Raw genomic sequence first — 14,230 nt, forward strand, 5'->3', positions numbered from 1 at the left:
AGGCACTTAAATATAACAGAGGTGGTTTTTGTTTATCTGTACAAAAAACGACATCGAAACATTTGAAATCAAAACAATTCACGTATTAAAAACAACGACAACTATATCTGTATAGATAAATGAAAACTATAACGAAGAAAAAATAACAGAAATTATAAAAATTATAAAGGTTACTTTTATTTTATGTGGAGCGTTTTTTCATTTTTAAAGTTCAAGTGTCCTCAACACCAAAGCGTTTCGCCCAGGTACAATTGTGGGCTCATCAGTTAGATCTGTCGTACCCTTACAAACGGCCATATTATTCACTAGTTTAAAAATTTCATCTCGATGTAAAGAAATTGAAATGTCAAAAATAAATCCAAATCCATAATATTCCCTATCTCCCAGAGAAAAAAATAGTTATTTTTAACTATTTTTTTTTATCTATTTTCATAGTTAAAATCGGGATAACTATTTTGGATTTGGATTTATTTTTGACATTTGAAAATTTTACATCCAGATGTATTTTTTAAACTAGTGAATAATATGGCCGTAAGACGCCTTATTTTGGTCAATGTTTACCGACAACTTATAAAACTCACAGCATTACTATACCTACTGTGAATTTTAATATTCTAAGGAAATTTGTTTAAATTCAGACACTTAAGCTTATTTTTTGATCTTAAAAAAAAAAAAAACGGTTTGTATGCTCTTTTTTACAACCAAATTGCGCCAGCGAGAAAAAAAATATTTTCACTTTTGCAAAAAAAAAGTCAATATAGGCTTAGAGCTGAAGTTTGATGATAATTTTTCAATTTTTATTTTTTGTCGGCTTTTTAAAATGAAGTTTCCTCTGCAACTCTACTTTTTTTATATATCACAATTTAGCGGACAAAAATAATTAAAACGGTGAAAAACAATGGCAGCGTGGCACACTCTTTGAGCGATACAAAGCCCAATACTGTATTTTTTTCAGGTACTTTTTTCTATTACGGTGTTGAAGTAAAAGACACTTTCAAAATTTTACAGAAAATCTGCGAATTTATTATAAATTTTAAGTTAATTCCCATCTCTTCCTTCATAAAACTATCTATTAGCTACTATGTATAACAATAATAAATAAAAATAATTGTTTGTAGATATACAACAAATAAATCTATATAAAACAAAAACAAAAAAGCTATACCTAATGAATTAATTTAAATCTTATTTTTTAATGAATAATGAATGGAAAATAGAATGTTAATGAGATTTTGCTTTAGGAACACCAAGTGACATAGGGTAGAGTTGCCTATTTTCGGCCGTCTCCAGTTTCCGACCACCTTTCGAAAAATCGTTATAACTAGTGATTTCGAAGGGGTTTATTCGAAATTTCGTATGCTGTTCTAACAAATAAGAGTACAGCATAAGAGTAAAACTTTGGAATAAACCCTATGAAATCACTAGTTTTTTCGAAACGATTTTTCGAAAGGTGGCCGGAAACTGGAGACGGCCGAAAATAGGCAACTCTACCCTATTTCTACTGCTGGCATCATTCGGTTTTTATTACGTTTTATTAGAAAATGCTACGAGGGCTTAATCATTTTATTTTTTCAAATCCAACACATTGATGTGCATAAAATGCAACTTTTCTTCAAATATATAAAATTTTGAAAGTTAAAATAATTTTAATCATTTGTTTTTCAAATACTCGTTAAATTATTTACGATTTTAACGCTTTTAGTATTGCACATTACCAAAGAATTGATTGATTGAGGAGTAAAATTGAGAAATGAATCCAAACATTTGTCGTCTCAGGAATATCCGTCAAAAAACGGCACCCTCACCTGAGATTTTACCTCACTTTTTAAAAAATCTGTGATCCCTCACAGATGTTTTTTTGTGAAACACATTTATTGACTTCATCTTCTAACGGTTTTACAATCCTGATATTCTCTACAGTTTCGGCATTTGACAACTGATTTTGTTTAGCTTTATTAATCTCAGCTTTTCGCTGCAGGTACTTCCTTTTTCTTAAAGTATCCTTGCGTCGCTTTTCAATCAAAAGTTGTGAACATTGCTTTTCTTTTTCTTTTTGTATTTGACGCCTTTTCTTATCCCGTTCTCTCTCTCGCTGAAGATAATTATGGTAATCTTCAGGTCTGTCCTTTAATTTTTGCCTAAATCTACGCATTCGCTCTGAAGATGTGTTCTTGGTCTTCGTTCTGTAGATTAAACAAAAACAAAACAAACAAACAAATAAAATACATAAGCTTCAAGCTTCAATGTTTTTGTGTGTAAGGTGGGACCTTAATATTCGTTTTGCATTGAAAGTGGTAACTACTCATGAGTAGATGATAGATAACATTTACTACTTGATCCCCGAATAAATGGGCATTGCATTGATTTCCTTGAAAGAGCGATCCATTGAAAACCGCTACTTAAATACCCAATGCCTAAATACCTAATGCCGAAACGATGTAAATCGGGTATCTCGGAAAATATAAAAGATATCGGAAAGATTTAAACCGGTCTTGAAAGAAGGAAAACAGTTCTTATAGAAACCGTTACGATTTATGTTTAAACATTTTTTTTTTTTACATAAAAGAGAAACGTCCTAAGTATTAAAAAAACGGTTTTCATTCAATGTCTAACGGTAATATTTAAAAATGGCAGCTGATAATTTTTTTCTAATTTCAGATTCGAGTCCAGGACACCGAAAACCTTTGAAAAAGTAGTTTAGTCTCGGCAACAAAAAAGTTTAATTTTGTAAACGGTAGAGATTATCGTATAGAATGCGATATTAAAACATATGGAATATCATATAACCATATTAATTTAAAAAACGCATGGTTTTATCAAACGCCAAACAAATTGGTCTACTTTTCAAACGGGTTAAAGGTCATTCACTAACGCTCCCACTCTCGCAACTAACCGACAAATCTTTCGAACTTAATCTTACAGAATACAATAAGAACCACACTAATAGAAGAGTTTATCATTCTATTTTCTGAATAAATAGTCGAAAACTTTAAAAATGAGGGTTGGACTCCTTTGTTTACAGATTGGCCAAAATCTGAGTATAACACTCCATTTGCTGTCACCGAAGAAAATAAAACTTTTATAAAAACAGATATTTCATGGGAATACTCGTCAATCTTTACTACTGAAGCGTTCGCCATCCACGAAGCTGCAAAAATGATTCCATAACTCAGTTTCAAGTTAGTAATTTGCACCGACCAGACTGATTAAGAACATATGTACATACGTGACCTTCTAATAGATGACCCCAACAAAATAAAACTCATGTGGGTTCCAAGTCATATCGGCATATTAGGTTACGAGAACGCCGAAAATACCGCAAAGAGTTGCTATAAATCATCCATTTTCAAATTCGACGTATTTTCAAAATAAAACCTTCAAAGATTCATCGACCAAACCATTTTTAAACACCATTAGTATTGAAAAAAATTTAGAAATTGAAAAATATCTTAAAGTTCAAATATTTATTTAGAGTGGAAAGCTCCTGCAACTAGTGCTCTTTACTATTAGCATGTAATTTACAATTTTAGGTTAATATAATAATAATAATAACAATAATAATAATATTTATTCATTCCTATTTTTACAATTCAAAATAAACAATGGGATATCAGAATTTCGATTGTTTTTGTGGCTCTCACAAATTTACTTGTTTGTAGGACAGTACGAATAAGACACAAAATTAATATCACCTCTTTTTGTGACTCTGTTGTATCACTGGCGAACGGGGACAATCGGGTTATAGATGGAAATAACATTGATTTCCTTGAAATTGTGTTCCATTGAAAATCGCTTATAAAGTACCTATTCGTGAGCATTTGAAGTCGTAAACTGATTTCCAAAATAACGGGTTATTATCCTCTCTATACACAATGGCGCAACATTTTAAACGATTTAATAAAATGCTTAAGTCATTTTAGTAAGTTACTAAGTCAAAAAGCAGACTGATTTAAAATAGCAATATTTAACTTACTTCAAATAACTATATTTTACAATTCATGGAATCTTGTCAAACAATTCCTCTTATCGTTGTAGCACAAAAACACATGACATTTTCTACACCTCGTATATGTTTTGTATTCACAAATTTTGCACTTTTGGCGATTTTTTTGCCATTCAGGCATATGGCCAACATTATCAGTTCGCACTGAATTCAGTGGAAGTTCCTGATTTCTAGCTCTTTTTAATTTGCATTTAATTGGCTGAGTTGGTGATTCAAGTTTAGATGAATTTGGATCTTCAGGATTTGCACGACTTTTATACGTCAAAGGAGTTCTATCGCTACATTGGTCAGTCAGTTCTCTTCTTATTGCCACTTTTCCAGATTTGCATAAGTGGTCTGATACAGCTAGCTTAAAGTCAAATAAAGTCATATATTCTTCTGGATTATTCTTTCGCCACAGAATCCAAGCATTTACAATACACATGTCAACCATATGAACAAAAATTCTCTTGTACCATTTTTTGGATCGCATATGAATTCTATGAACACCCAGCATAGAATCTAATAAATTACCTCTAATACTCTGAATGGAATTGCTAACTCTAACGGCTTTAGTGTTGAAGTATTTCAGCTTTGTATTTGATTTTTCACTCTCAGTTGAAAGCATTTGAACTGGATTTTTGTCCATTCGATTGATGGTACTTAATTCGTTTCTTTCGGGAGTGGTACATTTTTCATTGCAATGCCCATATTCTTTTTCTGAAGACATTGTTGCAGTGGGGAAACGGTCTAGAGACAAAAGCCCAATTTTTCTAAGATGTTTTTGGAGTTTCGAACTGTTGAAGTAATTTTCAAAAACAATTTTATGATTAACATGTCTTGGTATAGTTGACGTGAGACGAGTAACAACATTTCCACGAACACCTAGGTCGGGAGCGTCTTCAGGATGAGTATTGCTTTGGTTACCAGCAAAAATATCAAAATCATAACTGAATCCAGATACTCCACACAAGACTTGATTTTTGTATCCCAATTTATTTGGTCGTACGTTGTTGGTTGGAATTATTTGTTCTTCAATTTTCAAAAATTCTTCTTTTGGCACAAGCAAAAGTTGTTGTCTAATACCATCTAAAAGTGGTCGCACTTTGAAAAGCTTGTCATGCCCCGGATTGCCATAAGGAATAAAATTAGTGTTGTCATTGAAGTGCAAATGTTGTTTTATAGTTTCAAATCTATTGCATGTCATACTTTCATAGATCTGAGGTTGTCCTATAGTGCTGTTCCAATAATTACGCGACACAGGTAATCTTACAATAGACATGAAAATCATTATTCCAATAAATTGTTCCATTTCCTGTTTAGTTATATTGGCTGGTCTGTTTGCATTGTCTTGTATAGATTTCAGATTAGATTGTTTAACCATTACTTCAATAAGATCATCAGAAAATAGGAATAAAAACAAATCTGCTGGGGATTTAAGTTTTTGAATAAAATCTGGTAATTGTGTTATTCCTGTGAATTTGAAATTTTGGTCGTTTATTTCTGTTTTAGGATCAGTTTTGTTTGTTCTAGTTTTTGTCGTCTGGACAAAACAAATTTCATCACCGGATAAATTACACTCTGTTCCGGGAAATACAGCCGATAGACATTGGTTAGGAGAAACATATTCGGTATCCGAGTCGGAAAAAAGATCATCGTCACTTTGAAAGCCATCACCAGGAATAGGATTTACATGTTTATCATTTCCATAAAAGCTCTTTGATCCCATTCTAGAAGTAAAATAACACATTCCACAAAGCTTAGTCAGTATGGCCACTAATTCATATACTACATATGTAAGACTTTTATGGTTTTCACAGTTAGTTAGCCTACTAATGAAGAAAAACATGATATTGTCTAGGAAAAAAAACATAAAAGACTTGTGGCACTCGAGGACTGCCGCGGTAAAGCTATTACATTGCCTTTTTTATCAACTTAGGCAATTATAATTTGTTTACCTACACTACACAAAACCAATGATTATGTAATGTATCTACCTATCAATTTATATACAGCAACAAGGTCATATTTGAAAACATTCATACACACAATCTCATGCCATAAACTTCTCCAGATCACAAATCACAAAAAGTTGAACAAGAAAGAGAAGAATGGGAAGAGAAAAAAAAGAAAAGAAAATACAGATAATTTTTGTTGCTCCTGATTTATTCTGCAGACACAGCATTTATAGTCTTCTTTCTTACTCCTCTCTTTGTTGTCTAACACAATTTATATAACCCTCTCTGTCTGAACCAAAACCATTCACACAAACAGTTGCTTATGTCGTTTTCTTTCACTCTATTAAGGAGTACTCTAAATTTTTACTCCTTTTTCTGGAGTGAAAGAACATAATGAGAGTAATTTTTTTTTTTGTAATTGTGTGTGTGACAAGGCAAAAATGGATAATTTCCTTGAAAAAAATAGTGATAACCGGCCTAGGGAAAAATTTGTAAAAACTAAAAAAAATTCGCAGTAGTTAATATTTTTTCTACTTCCAATGGAGCTATTCCTTCATGCAAATGCTTCATGGTATATTTTGATTTCGAATATTAGTATTTTTATGAAACTCCTCCCATACTCGCCCATACAAAACTATCTGAAAAGTAAAGTATTTTTTAGAAGACGCCAATTTGACAGCTATTTTCTTTAGTTTTATTTTGTTCTTGTTTTCGTATGTATTTTTATTCAAAAAAAAAAAAAAACACCAAAATATACAAAGAAACAACTCCAGTGAGGTCTATGCGCAACGAAAACATTTGAATGAATTTAAAAACTTACTACCTATACACGCAGATAATACCAACCGACGAAGCAGACTATGCGACCGACGAAATCAAATAAAGCAAAACAGCAAAAAAAAAACAAGAACAAGATCAAAGAGAAACGTCAAAAAGAGTTAAAATTTTTTTTACCGGAGACTCACGATAGAAAATCTTCCTTTCCCTTTTTTGGAATTTTCTTTCTCCTTTGCTCTTGTATGAGTCTCGCGCTTTGCGTCTTCGTGTAGAAGCGAACTTAGTTTTACTTTTGGTATATTTTGCATTATGCTTCTGATCTGTTTTTTTCAGCCTAATTGACACACACCCTTATTTGATTTTATTTTTGTAAAATAAAAATATCCCATCAACGAAGAAAAACAAATGGGATTTTCTTGTTATATGGCACAGGATTTTTTTTTTATTGATGAAGAACACTGGCTGAAAATTTTTTTTATTCGGGTTTCAATTTCATTTTGGAAAAAGTGTAGAATTAATGAAAAAATGGAAGAAATATATCTGGCGGAATACAATACAATAGAAAATATAATTCATAGTAGTTGTTTTTGTTAATAACAAAGGAGTTTGAAAGAAAAACTTTTCGCATTTTTTACTTTTCAAACAAAATTTTAAAATGTCAAACTTCAAATTCATAAGTGTGTGTGCAAGTGCGTGTGCAAATCGGTGTAAATCTGACTAAAAATGTGGAGTAAATCCGGGGTACTCCGTAGTACTAAAATTACTCCGGAGTAATTTTTTTTTTACACTTTTGTGGCGTCAAAGAACACAAAACCTTCAAAAGTGCAAAAATAAGTACTAAAAGGGTACTCTCATTGGAGTGAAAGAAAACGACATTACTTGCTCTCGTTCGTCTCGATCCATGCAAGCTTCATACAATCGTACCATATACATAAACACACATTCCATACACGTTTAGGAAACCACCTAAGTGTGTGGCGTAATAATTTTTCGCTACGAAATTTCTTGGTACGCTCCCCATGCCAAGGCGTGCGATAAAACCTATGCAATAGCTTAACAATGGTTGAGGCATAATTTGTTGATAATTTGCTGTTCTTTTATTCTACACAAATTGTTTTTGTAAAAAAAAAAAAATCACTTTTTAATCATTCTTCATTGCGAAACGCAGTTGATTGGATTACTTTAAAGGCTGTATCGGCAATTGAATTGTGACTTTGAGTTGACTTAAAGCAAAAACAACAATTTTATTGAGTAGTAGAAGAAAATCTTTAAAAATTCATGCCGATAATTGGCAAAAAATGTAGAAACGTTCCCAGAGTTGAAAATCAAATTGGGAATCAGGCACTCCTTTAGATTATAATTTACAAGAAAAACATATTTGAGAGCATGCAATTCAAATATGTACTTATTATGTATCATCATTTTGGTAGTAAAAATTAGTTCGAGGTTGATAGGAAATATTGAAAAAGCTATTTTGTTTTTGTTTTTGAAAATACTGGAAGAAATTTGTTTTATGTAATCGACATTTTTGAATACTCTTGAAAATATTGCTCCGTTTGTTGAGTTTATTAATAATTTGTAGGCCTCCCCCATCGCCCAGTGTGTTGTCTTTTGTATTTCTTTGTGCTTTGATTCGTTCTTTCATTTGGTATATTTTTTACTACACATTATTGTTTCTAGTTAGTTGTCATCCATTTAAAAAAAATAGCTTAATATAAGAACCGTTTTTGAAAAAAAATGAACTTGGTGTATGGTACCCTTATTTTTGGCCTTAAGAAATGATTTCCAAACAAAATTTTTAGAAAGTTTCCAAAAAACTATATATATAAAATTTCAAGTGAATCAACCGTTTACGCTAAAGTTCCTTATGTAATCTGTGTACTACTAGTTCAATGTATTTACCTTGTGTGTTCGGATTTTTGATGTTCTTCCATGTCCTGAGTGGTTTGCCAGCTAAGATAACTTTCGTAGAATGAAAATTGATTTCCATCCTCAGAAATTCCTTTTGAAGAATAAATAAAATTAATCAATTAAATAGGTTTAAAAAAAAAAAATATACTAGTTAAATAATTTTCTACTTATTCTAAAAAAAAATGGCAAACAAAATTGAATTGATTCAGTAATTAAAAAAGACTTTTGCATCTTTCTTTTCAAGAGGTGTACCTTCTTCAATCAGCGTTTAATTTATATGAACGTTAAAGATGCGTATTTTATATAAATTAAGTTTAGAATGCAGAAGCAAATTTATTGTATAGAACAAATAGAAGCGTGGAAAATAAAATAATTAAACATTTCTTAAAATAATTGAATATGTAATGATTTGTTCATATTCAATAGAGTATGCAGAAAACCTTAAAAGAGACGTATAATAAAAGTATACTTGGAGAGGCTAGTAAATATACAAGTCTATTCTTTGGTATTGATAAGCTTAAAAATACAAATACAAATGGCAAATCAATGAAGTTTTTCAACTAAAATGAACTATTAGAAGGCTAGGCAAAGCACCACAAGTAGATGGAATAAAGGAGTCGGATGATTGGATTGGCTTTTGTGTTCAAAGATTAAAATATGAGACATAGTTTTGTTATATACATGTTTAAAAAGTCAAAAGTAGTTTGAGTTTATTAATTTTTCTAACTTAATATCTCTCATTATAACTTCTAATTTATAAAATTTTATAATAATCTAACATTTAATTGGAAAATCGACGTTACCTTTTTTCTGAATATCCTCTTCTGTATGTGTTCTCATATGGTCCTCATATAAATTGTGTTTTTTGAAAACTCGATTGCAGTATTCACAATGCAATTTTGGTTTTTTTGTTTTTTTGTTCTCAAAAGTTTCACAATTATTCATTTCAGAATCACAACTATTTATTGATGAGTTTTTACATTCTATAATCAAAAAATTATTATAATCGTGAAGAGTTTCATTTTCAATTTTTATCTGAACAGAGTCCATAATGCTATGATCATAGGGAATATCATCGATATTTGTTTCAGTTTTTAACTGAGCAGAGTCCATAGTGCTATGATCATAGGGAACATCATCGATATTTGTTTCAATTTTGAAATGAGTTTGCTTAATATCGGCTTGATTTAAAAATTGAATTAAGCGCTCGTTACTTTTCTGTGATTTTTGTATGAAATTGTAAGCGTTAATGAGATCATCCAAGCAGGTCAAACAAATGCGATACGGCGAGATTTCAGCGTAATTTGTATCCACCTAAAAAAATAATAGATAAATTCAAAACAAATGTATTGAAAACTGAGGTAAATTAAACAAACTTAAATTGGTTTTGGCATATTCTTGTGACATTATTTTTAATACGCTTTTATTAGCTTCACTTGTAACTGAAAAACTAACTATGAATAATGTAATAAAATCTTGAAATTAAATTTTGACCCACTTCCAATTATCGTATCGAACTGAAACTTGATACATATGTACATATATGTAGCTCAGATGACTTCACAATATTTTAATGGTCCGGACCCTGGGGAGGCACAGAAACACCCCAAATCATTTTAAGTATATATAATATACAGTGCTGTGCAAAACATATGCAACTGTTTCAACTTACTATTTCGTATTTATTTTCCGTATGTTTCTGCTCATAAAAGATATATGCAATTTATGAGGAGGATCGCCTCAAGGGCATACTTTGTATCTCTCAACTTTTTATAAAAAAAAAATGCAACTTTGTATGTAAAAAAAAACATGTTGGGCCAACGGACAAAGTCGCACCTTTATAGGAAAACAACCGTTATTTAGTTCAAACGAAAGTGTTAAGTTATTAAAATTCAATAAGGATACAAACACAATTTGAAGTCATGCATTTGACAATCACCTAAAAAAATTACAGGCCATACAACACCTCCTTCTATACAAAAACAGTTGAAACAGTTGCATATCTTTTGCACAGCACTGTAGGTATGCAAATGGATGCAAAAATGTAGGTTTTGCAGGTGCGAGGGAAAGATAGGGGCTTTGGGGCTAACACAACCCAAGTCAATCATGATAAGACTAAAAAGTAAAAAATAAAATATAAAGTTTAAAAAACTAAAAATACGCTTTTATCACGTGAACGCTTTTTAGTGTATACACTAAAAGCTATAAAATAATTTAATTGACTTATTGGAAGTGGTTAGATCAAAAAACGTAGAGCGCATTTTTGTTGCATATACTTTTATAAAGTTTGAACAAAGCGCTCGACGCTTTTTGATGTAACCATTTCCAAAGAGTCAATTATATTATATTATAGTTTTTAGTGCGTGATAAAAGCGTATTATGACCCAGACTTAAGAAACTTAAACTTCTAGAATGGGATCAAAGAACAGAATTAGTAACTGTATGGATACCTTTAGAGCCGTTTTCTTCACTAAAAGTTGAAGTCAACTTGAGGATTTTTATTCTCAACTTGTGATTTTGTTTTTCTTCACTCAAAGTTGACAGTTTCAACTTTAGATTCTCAACTCTCGAGTTGGTCAACTTCTGGTTTGCTCAACTTCCGAAAATAGTAGAAGTTGAGGGAGCAAATTTGAGAGTTTTCCGTGAAATGTCATATTTATTTGATGCTAAATCGTGGAAAAAGCTTTTTTATTTCTGTTTTCATAGAAAAAATTGAATATTATTATTCATTTAAGAATTTTCATACACATTTTGCACTGATTTTTTTTTTTTACATCCCGACAACATCCCTCTTGCGCGCACACACACACACACAAAAAATTATTCCTTTTGTAATAGCCATAGCCATTATGTATATATTTTAGTTTTATACTGTATTATTATATTGAGAATATACTTTAATCAAACCTTAATAGAAATAGTTTTGAAAATAATGTTTATAAAATAAAATTGCACCAGAAATACAGAACTTCAATTTAAAATGACATACTTGATTGTTTTTTAAAATTTGAAACTGACAGTATCCGTATAAACTGTCACAAATATCTCAGGGATATTTTTCAAACTGGAAGTTGAGAAAAAAAAGTGAAGAAAACAAATGTTCAACTTTTGTTTCAACCTTCGAGTTGATGTCAACTCTCAAGTTCGCCAACTCTCGAGTTTGCTTCAAGTTGAGCAATAGTGAAGAAAACCGCCCTTAGACCAGTGTTTTTCAAACTTTTTGAGTTCGCGACCTCCTTGGGAGGAAAAATATTTTGACGACCCCCTTACACTATAATGTGTCCGTATTTTTAAATAGCTGTATACACTGTACCCGTTCAAAACTATAGATATTTTCCCGTTTTGTATAATTTATTTTGTAAAGCTCTTCCTGCTTACACTAATGGCCAGTGTTTGTACCACATATTTTAGAAAAATACGAAATGGATTGGACAAACTGTTTTGCTTTTTGTATAGTGACAAAGTTTTGACTGGCAACAAAAAGGACTAATTACAAAATTTAAACTCAAAATGCCAAACTCTTCATAAACGCAATGCTTTCTTCATCGACAAGTTCTTGTATCGAAGATACTGCATGCAGAATTAAATGATGAGTCCAAAGATGTGATCAGAGAAATGAACTTTATAAAAGACAACGCCTTGCAAAGTCGACTGTTTTGGATTGTATGTGAAGAAATTGGTTTACTCCACATTCCACAATAATCTTTTTTTACCACACAGTTAGCTGTCAAAGAGAAAAGTATTGACACAAGTTTTGGCATTACGAGGTGAATTATTGGTGGTGGTTTTTGACAACTTTAACATCCTTAATAAGAGCCTCCAAGGAAGAGAGAAAAACATTATAACTGCAAAAGACAAAATCAGAGGATTTCTCGGAAAACATCGGTAATGGTCCGTGTCTCTACAAGCACACAAAATTGATTCTTTACCCTGCTTTTTCATAAAGAAAACTTATCGGAAGAATCAATTTCCTCTCAAAATACAGGGTTTATTAAATTTGGAGATGCAACAATTGAGTTGATTTCAAGACTCTGAAAGATAAAATGGAACTAAGATGGAATTTAAATCCTTTTTTGAATAATTCGATTAAACTTGCTAATCTACCGTCTGTAAAACTAAAAAAAAAACCTTATAGATTTACCTGCAGGTGCTAAGATTGGATAGTATTCTGATCTGGCAAACGAAGCTTTGCGGTTGTTAGTTTCCTTCGATTTAATCGTTTAAGTATCAAAGATCAATCCAAAATTTCAACATTATTTATTAAAAAAAAAAACATACAAACTCATTCGTCGCACTGACAAAAGTACCAAAAAGTTGGAGCGTGTAGGTTCTGTCGAGATAAGAAAAAAATTGTATGGGAGGGGTGGTCTAATCCCCCCCCTTTTTAGCCGGGAGGAGCAATTTTCTAATTTGGAAAAAAAAAATTATGAAAAATCAACGGTTACACCTACAATGACGTACTATACCTTTTTGTAAAACCAAAAACTCGTCTTTTATCTTGTTTTTGAATAAAGCTGATTTATTATACAGTTTTTCAAAAATTAATTTTCAAAATCAAAATTTCGAAACAAAATTGAAAAAACAAATTTTGAATTTTTTTTCAAAATTTTATGTAATTGTACTATTTAAGTTTTCTAAATACAATGCTCTCATTTTTTTTTAAGCAAAAACAGAAAACCGTATCCAAAATATCTCGTTTTCGAGAAATTAATAAAAAACCAAAACTACTTTTTTCAAAGAAACCGTATTATTTTTTGTTTTTACCTGACTGGACTCGTTGATAAGTTAATTTATGAAACATTAACCTTTCGTCTATTGTTTAACATTAAGACTACAATAAGTTGGCGGTATAGTTTCAATTATTTTTTCGATATTTGGCTAATTTGACTGGACTTTTTTTTGCATACCTCTACTAAGTAAATTGGTGTGTTACTTTTTGTATCTACTGTAATTCTGAAAAAAAAAACTTACTTCAATTTTCACAACATCAGAGAAGATATCGGCCAGTGTTTGGTTTTCAATGTTCTCAGCCTGCTCAAATAGAAATTTAAAATGCTCACATGTTTCAAAACAAGCTCGACAAACTTCTGTAATATTTATGTTTTTAATTTCCATTTTTAATGAAGTTGAAATGTATCAACAAAAAGAATAATAATTTTTGTTTGATTTTGGCTGAATGTTTCTTTTTTCCAAGACGCCTTTGGATGACGTACGGTTACGAAAAGTCGAAAAGCAAAATACAGATTATAAAGCTGTTAGATGAGCATTTTTGTTTAGCTTAGCAGGGATATCAAATTATAGCCGTGTTCCATTGGAGGTGGTAGTTTACTAGTAGTAGCCCTGTTCCTTTAGGAGGTGGCAAAGTACTAGTTTACTAGCGATTTTCAATGGAACGCACTTTCAAAGAATTCAATACAAATCGTATTTACTCAGGAAGAAGAACATAAGAGATGATAGTACTAGATTAACCAAAACATCTACTAGTAGTAAACTACCACCTCCAATGGAACAGGGCTAGTAGATGTTTTGGTTAATCTAGTACTATCATCTACTCATGCTCTTCTTCCCGAATATATACGATTTGTATTGAATTCGTTGAAAG

The 14,230-nt window shown here is 31.2% G+C and overlaps 1 protein-coding gene across 5 annotated transcripts; it reads right to left on the reverse strand.

Annotated features, from left to right (window-relative positions):
* Positions 1-3,542: 3,542 nt before the first annotated feature.
* Positions 3,543-13,857, reverse strand: LOC129916416 (piggyBac transposable element-derived protein 3-like). Of its 5 annotated transcripts, XM_055996337.1 has the most exons (6): positions 13,095-13,195; positions 12,907-13,033; positions 12,770-12,833; positions 9,432-9,942; positions 8,620-8,719; positions 3,543-5,712 (listed from the first exon to the last, which is right to left on the reverse strand). In XM_055996337.1, exons 4-6 carry the CDS (start codon positions 9,739-9,741, stop codon positions 3,990-3,992), a joined length of 2,133 nt encoding a protein of 710 aa, XP_055852312.1. In that variant the 5' UTR covers positions 9,742-9,942; positions 12,770-12,833; positions 12,907-13,033; positions 13,095-13,195; the 3' UTR covers positions 3,543-3,989. The 5 variants fall into 5 exon arrangements, with proteins under 5 accessions (XP_055852312.1, XP_055852311.1, XP_055852308.1 ...); XM_055996336.1 differs by having other exon boundaries at positions 12,770-13,033; XM_055996333.1 differs by lacking the exons at positions 12,770-12,833; positions 12,907-13,033; positions 13,095-13,195 and adding an exon at positions 13,600-13,857.
* Between the last annotated feature and the right edge of the window lie 373 nt (positions 13,858-14,230).

Source organism: Episyrphus balteatus, chromosome 3, assembly GCF_945859705.1.
Source record: "Episyrphus balteatus chromosome 3, idEpiBalt1.1, whole genome shotgun sequence".
Taxonomy (NCBI): domain Eukaryota; kingdom Metazoa; phylum Arthropoda; class Insecta; order Diptera; family Syrphidae; genus Episyrphus; species Episyrphus balteatus.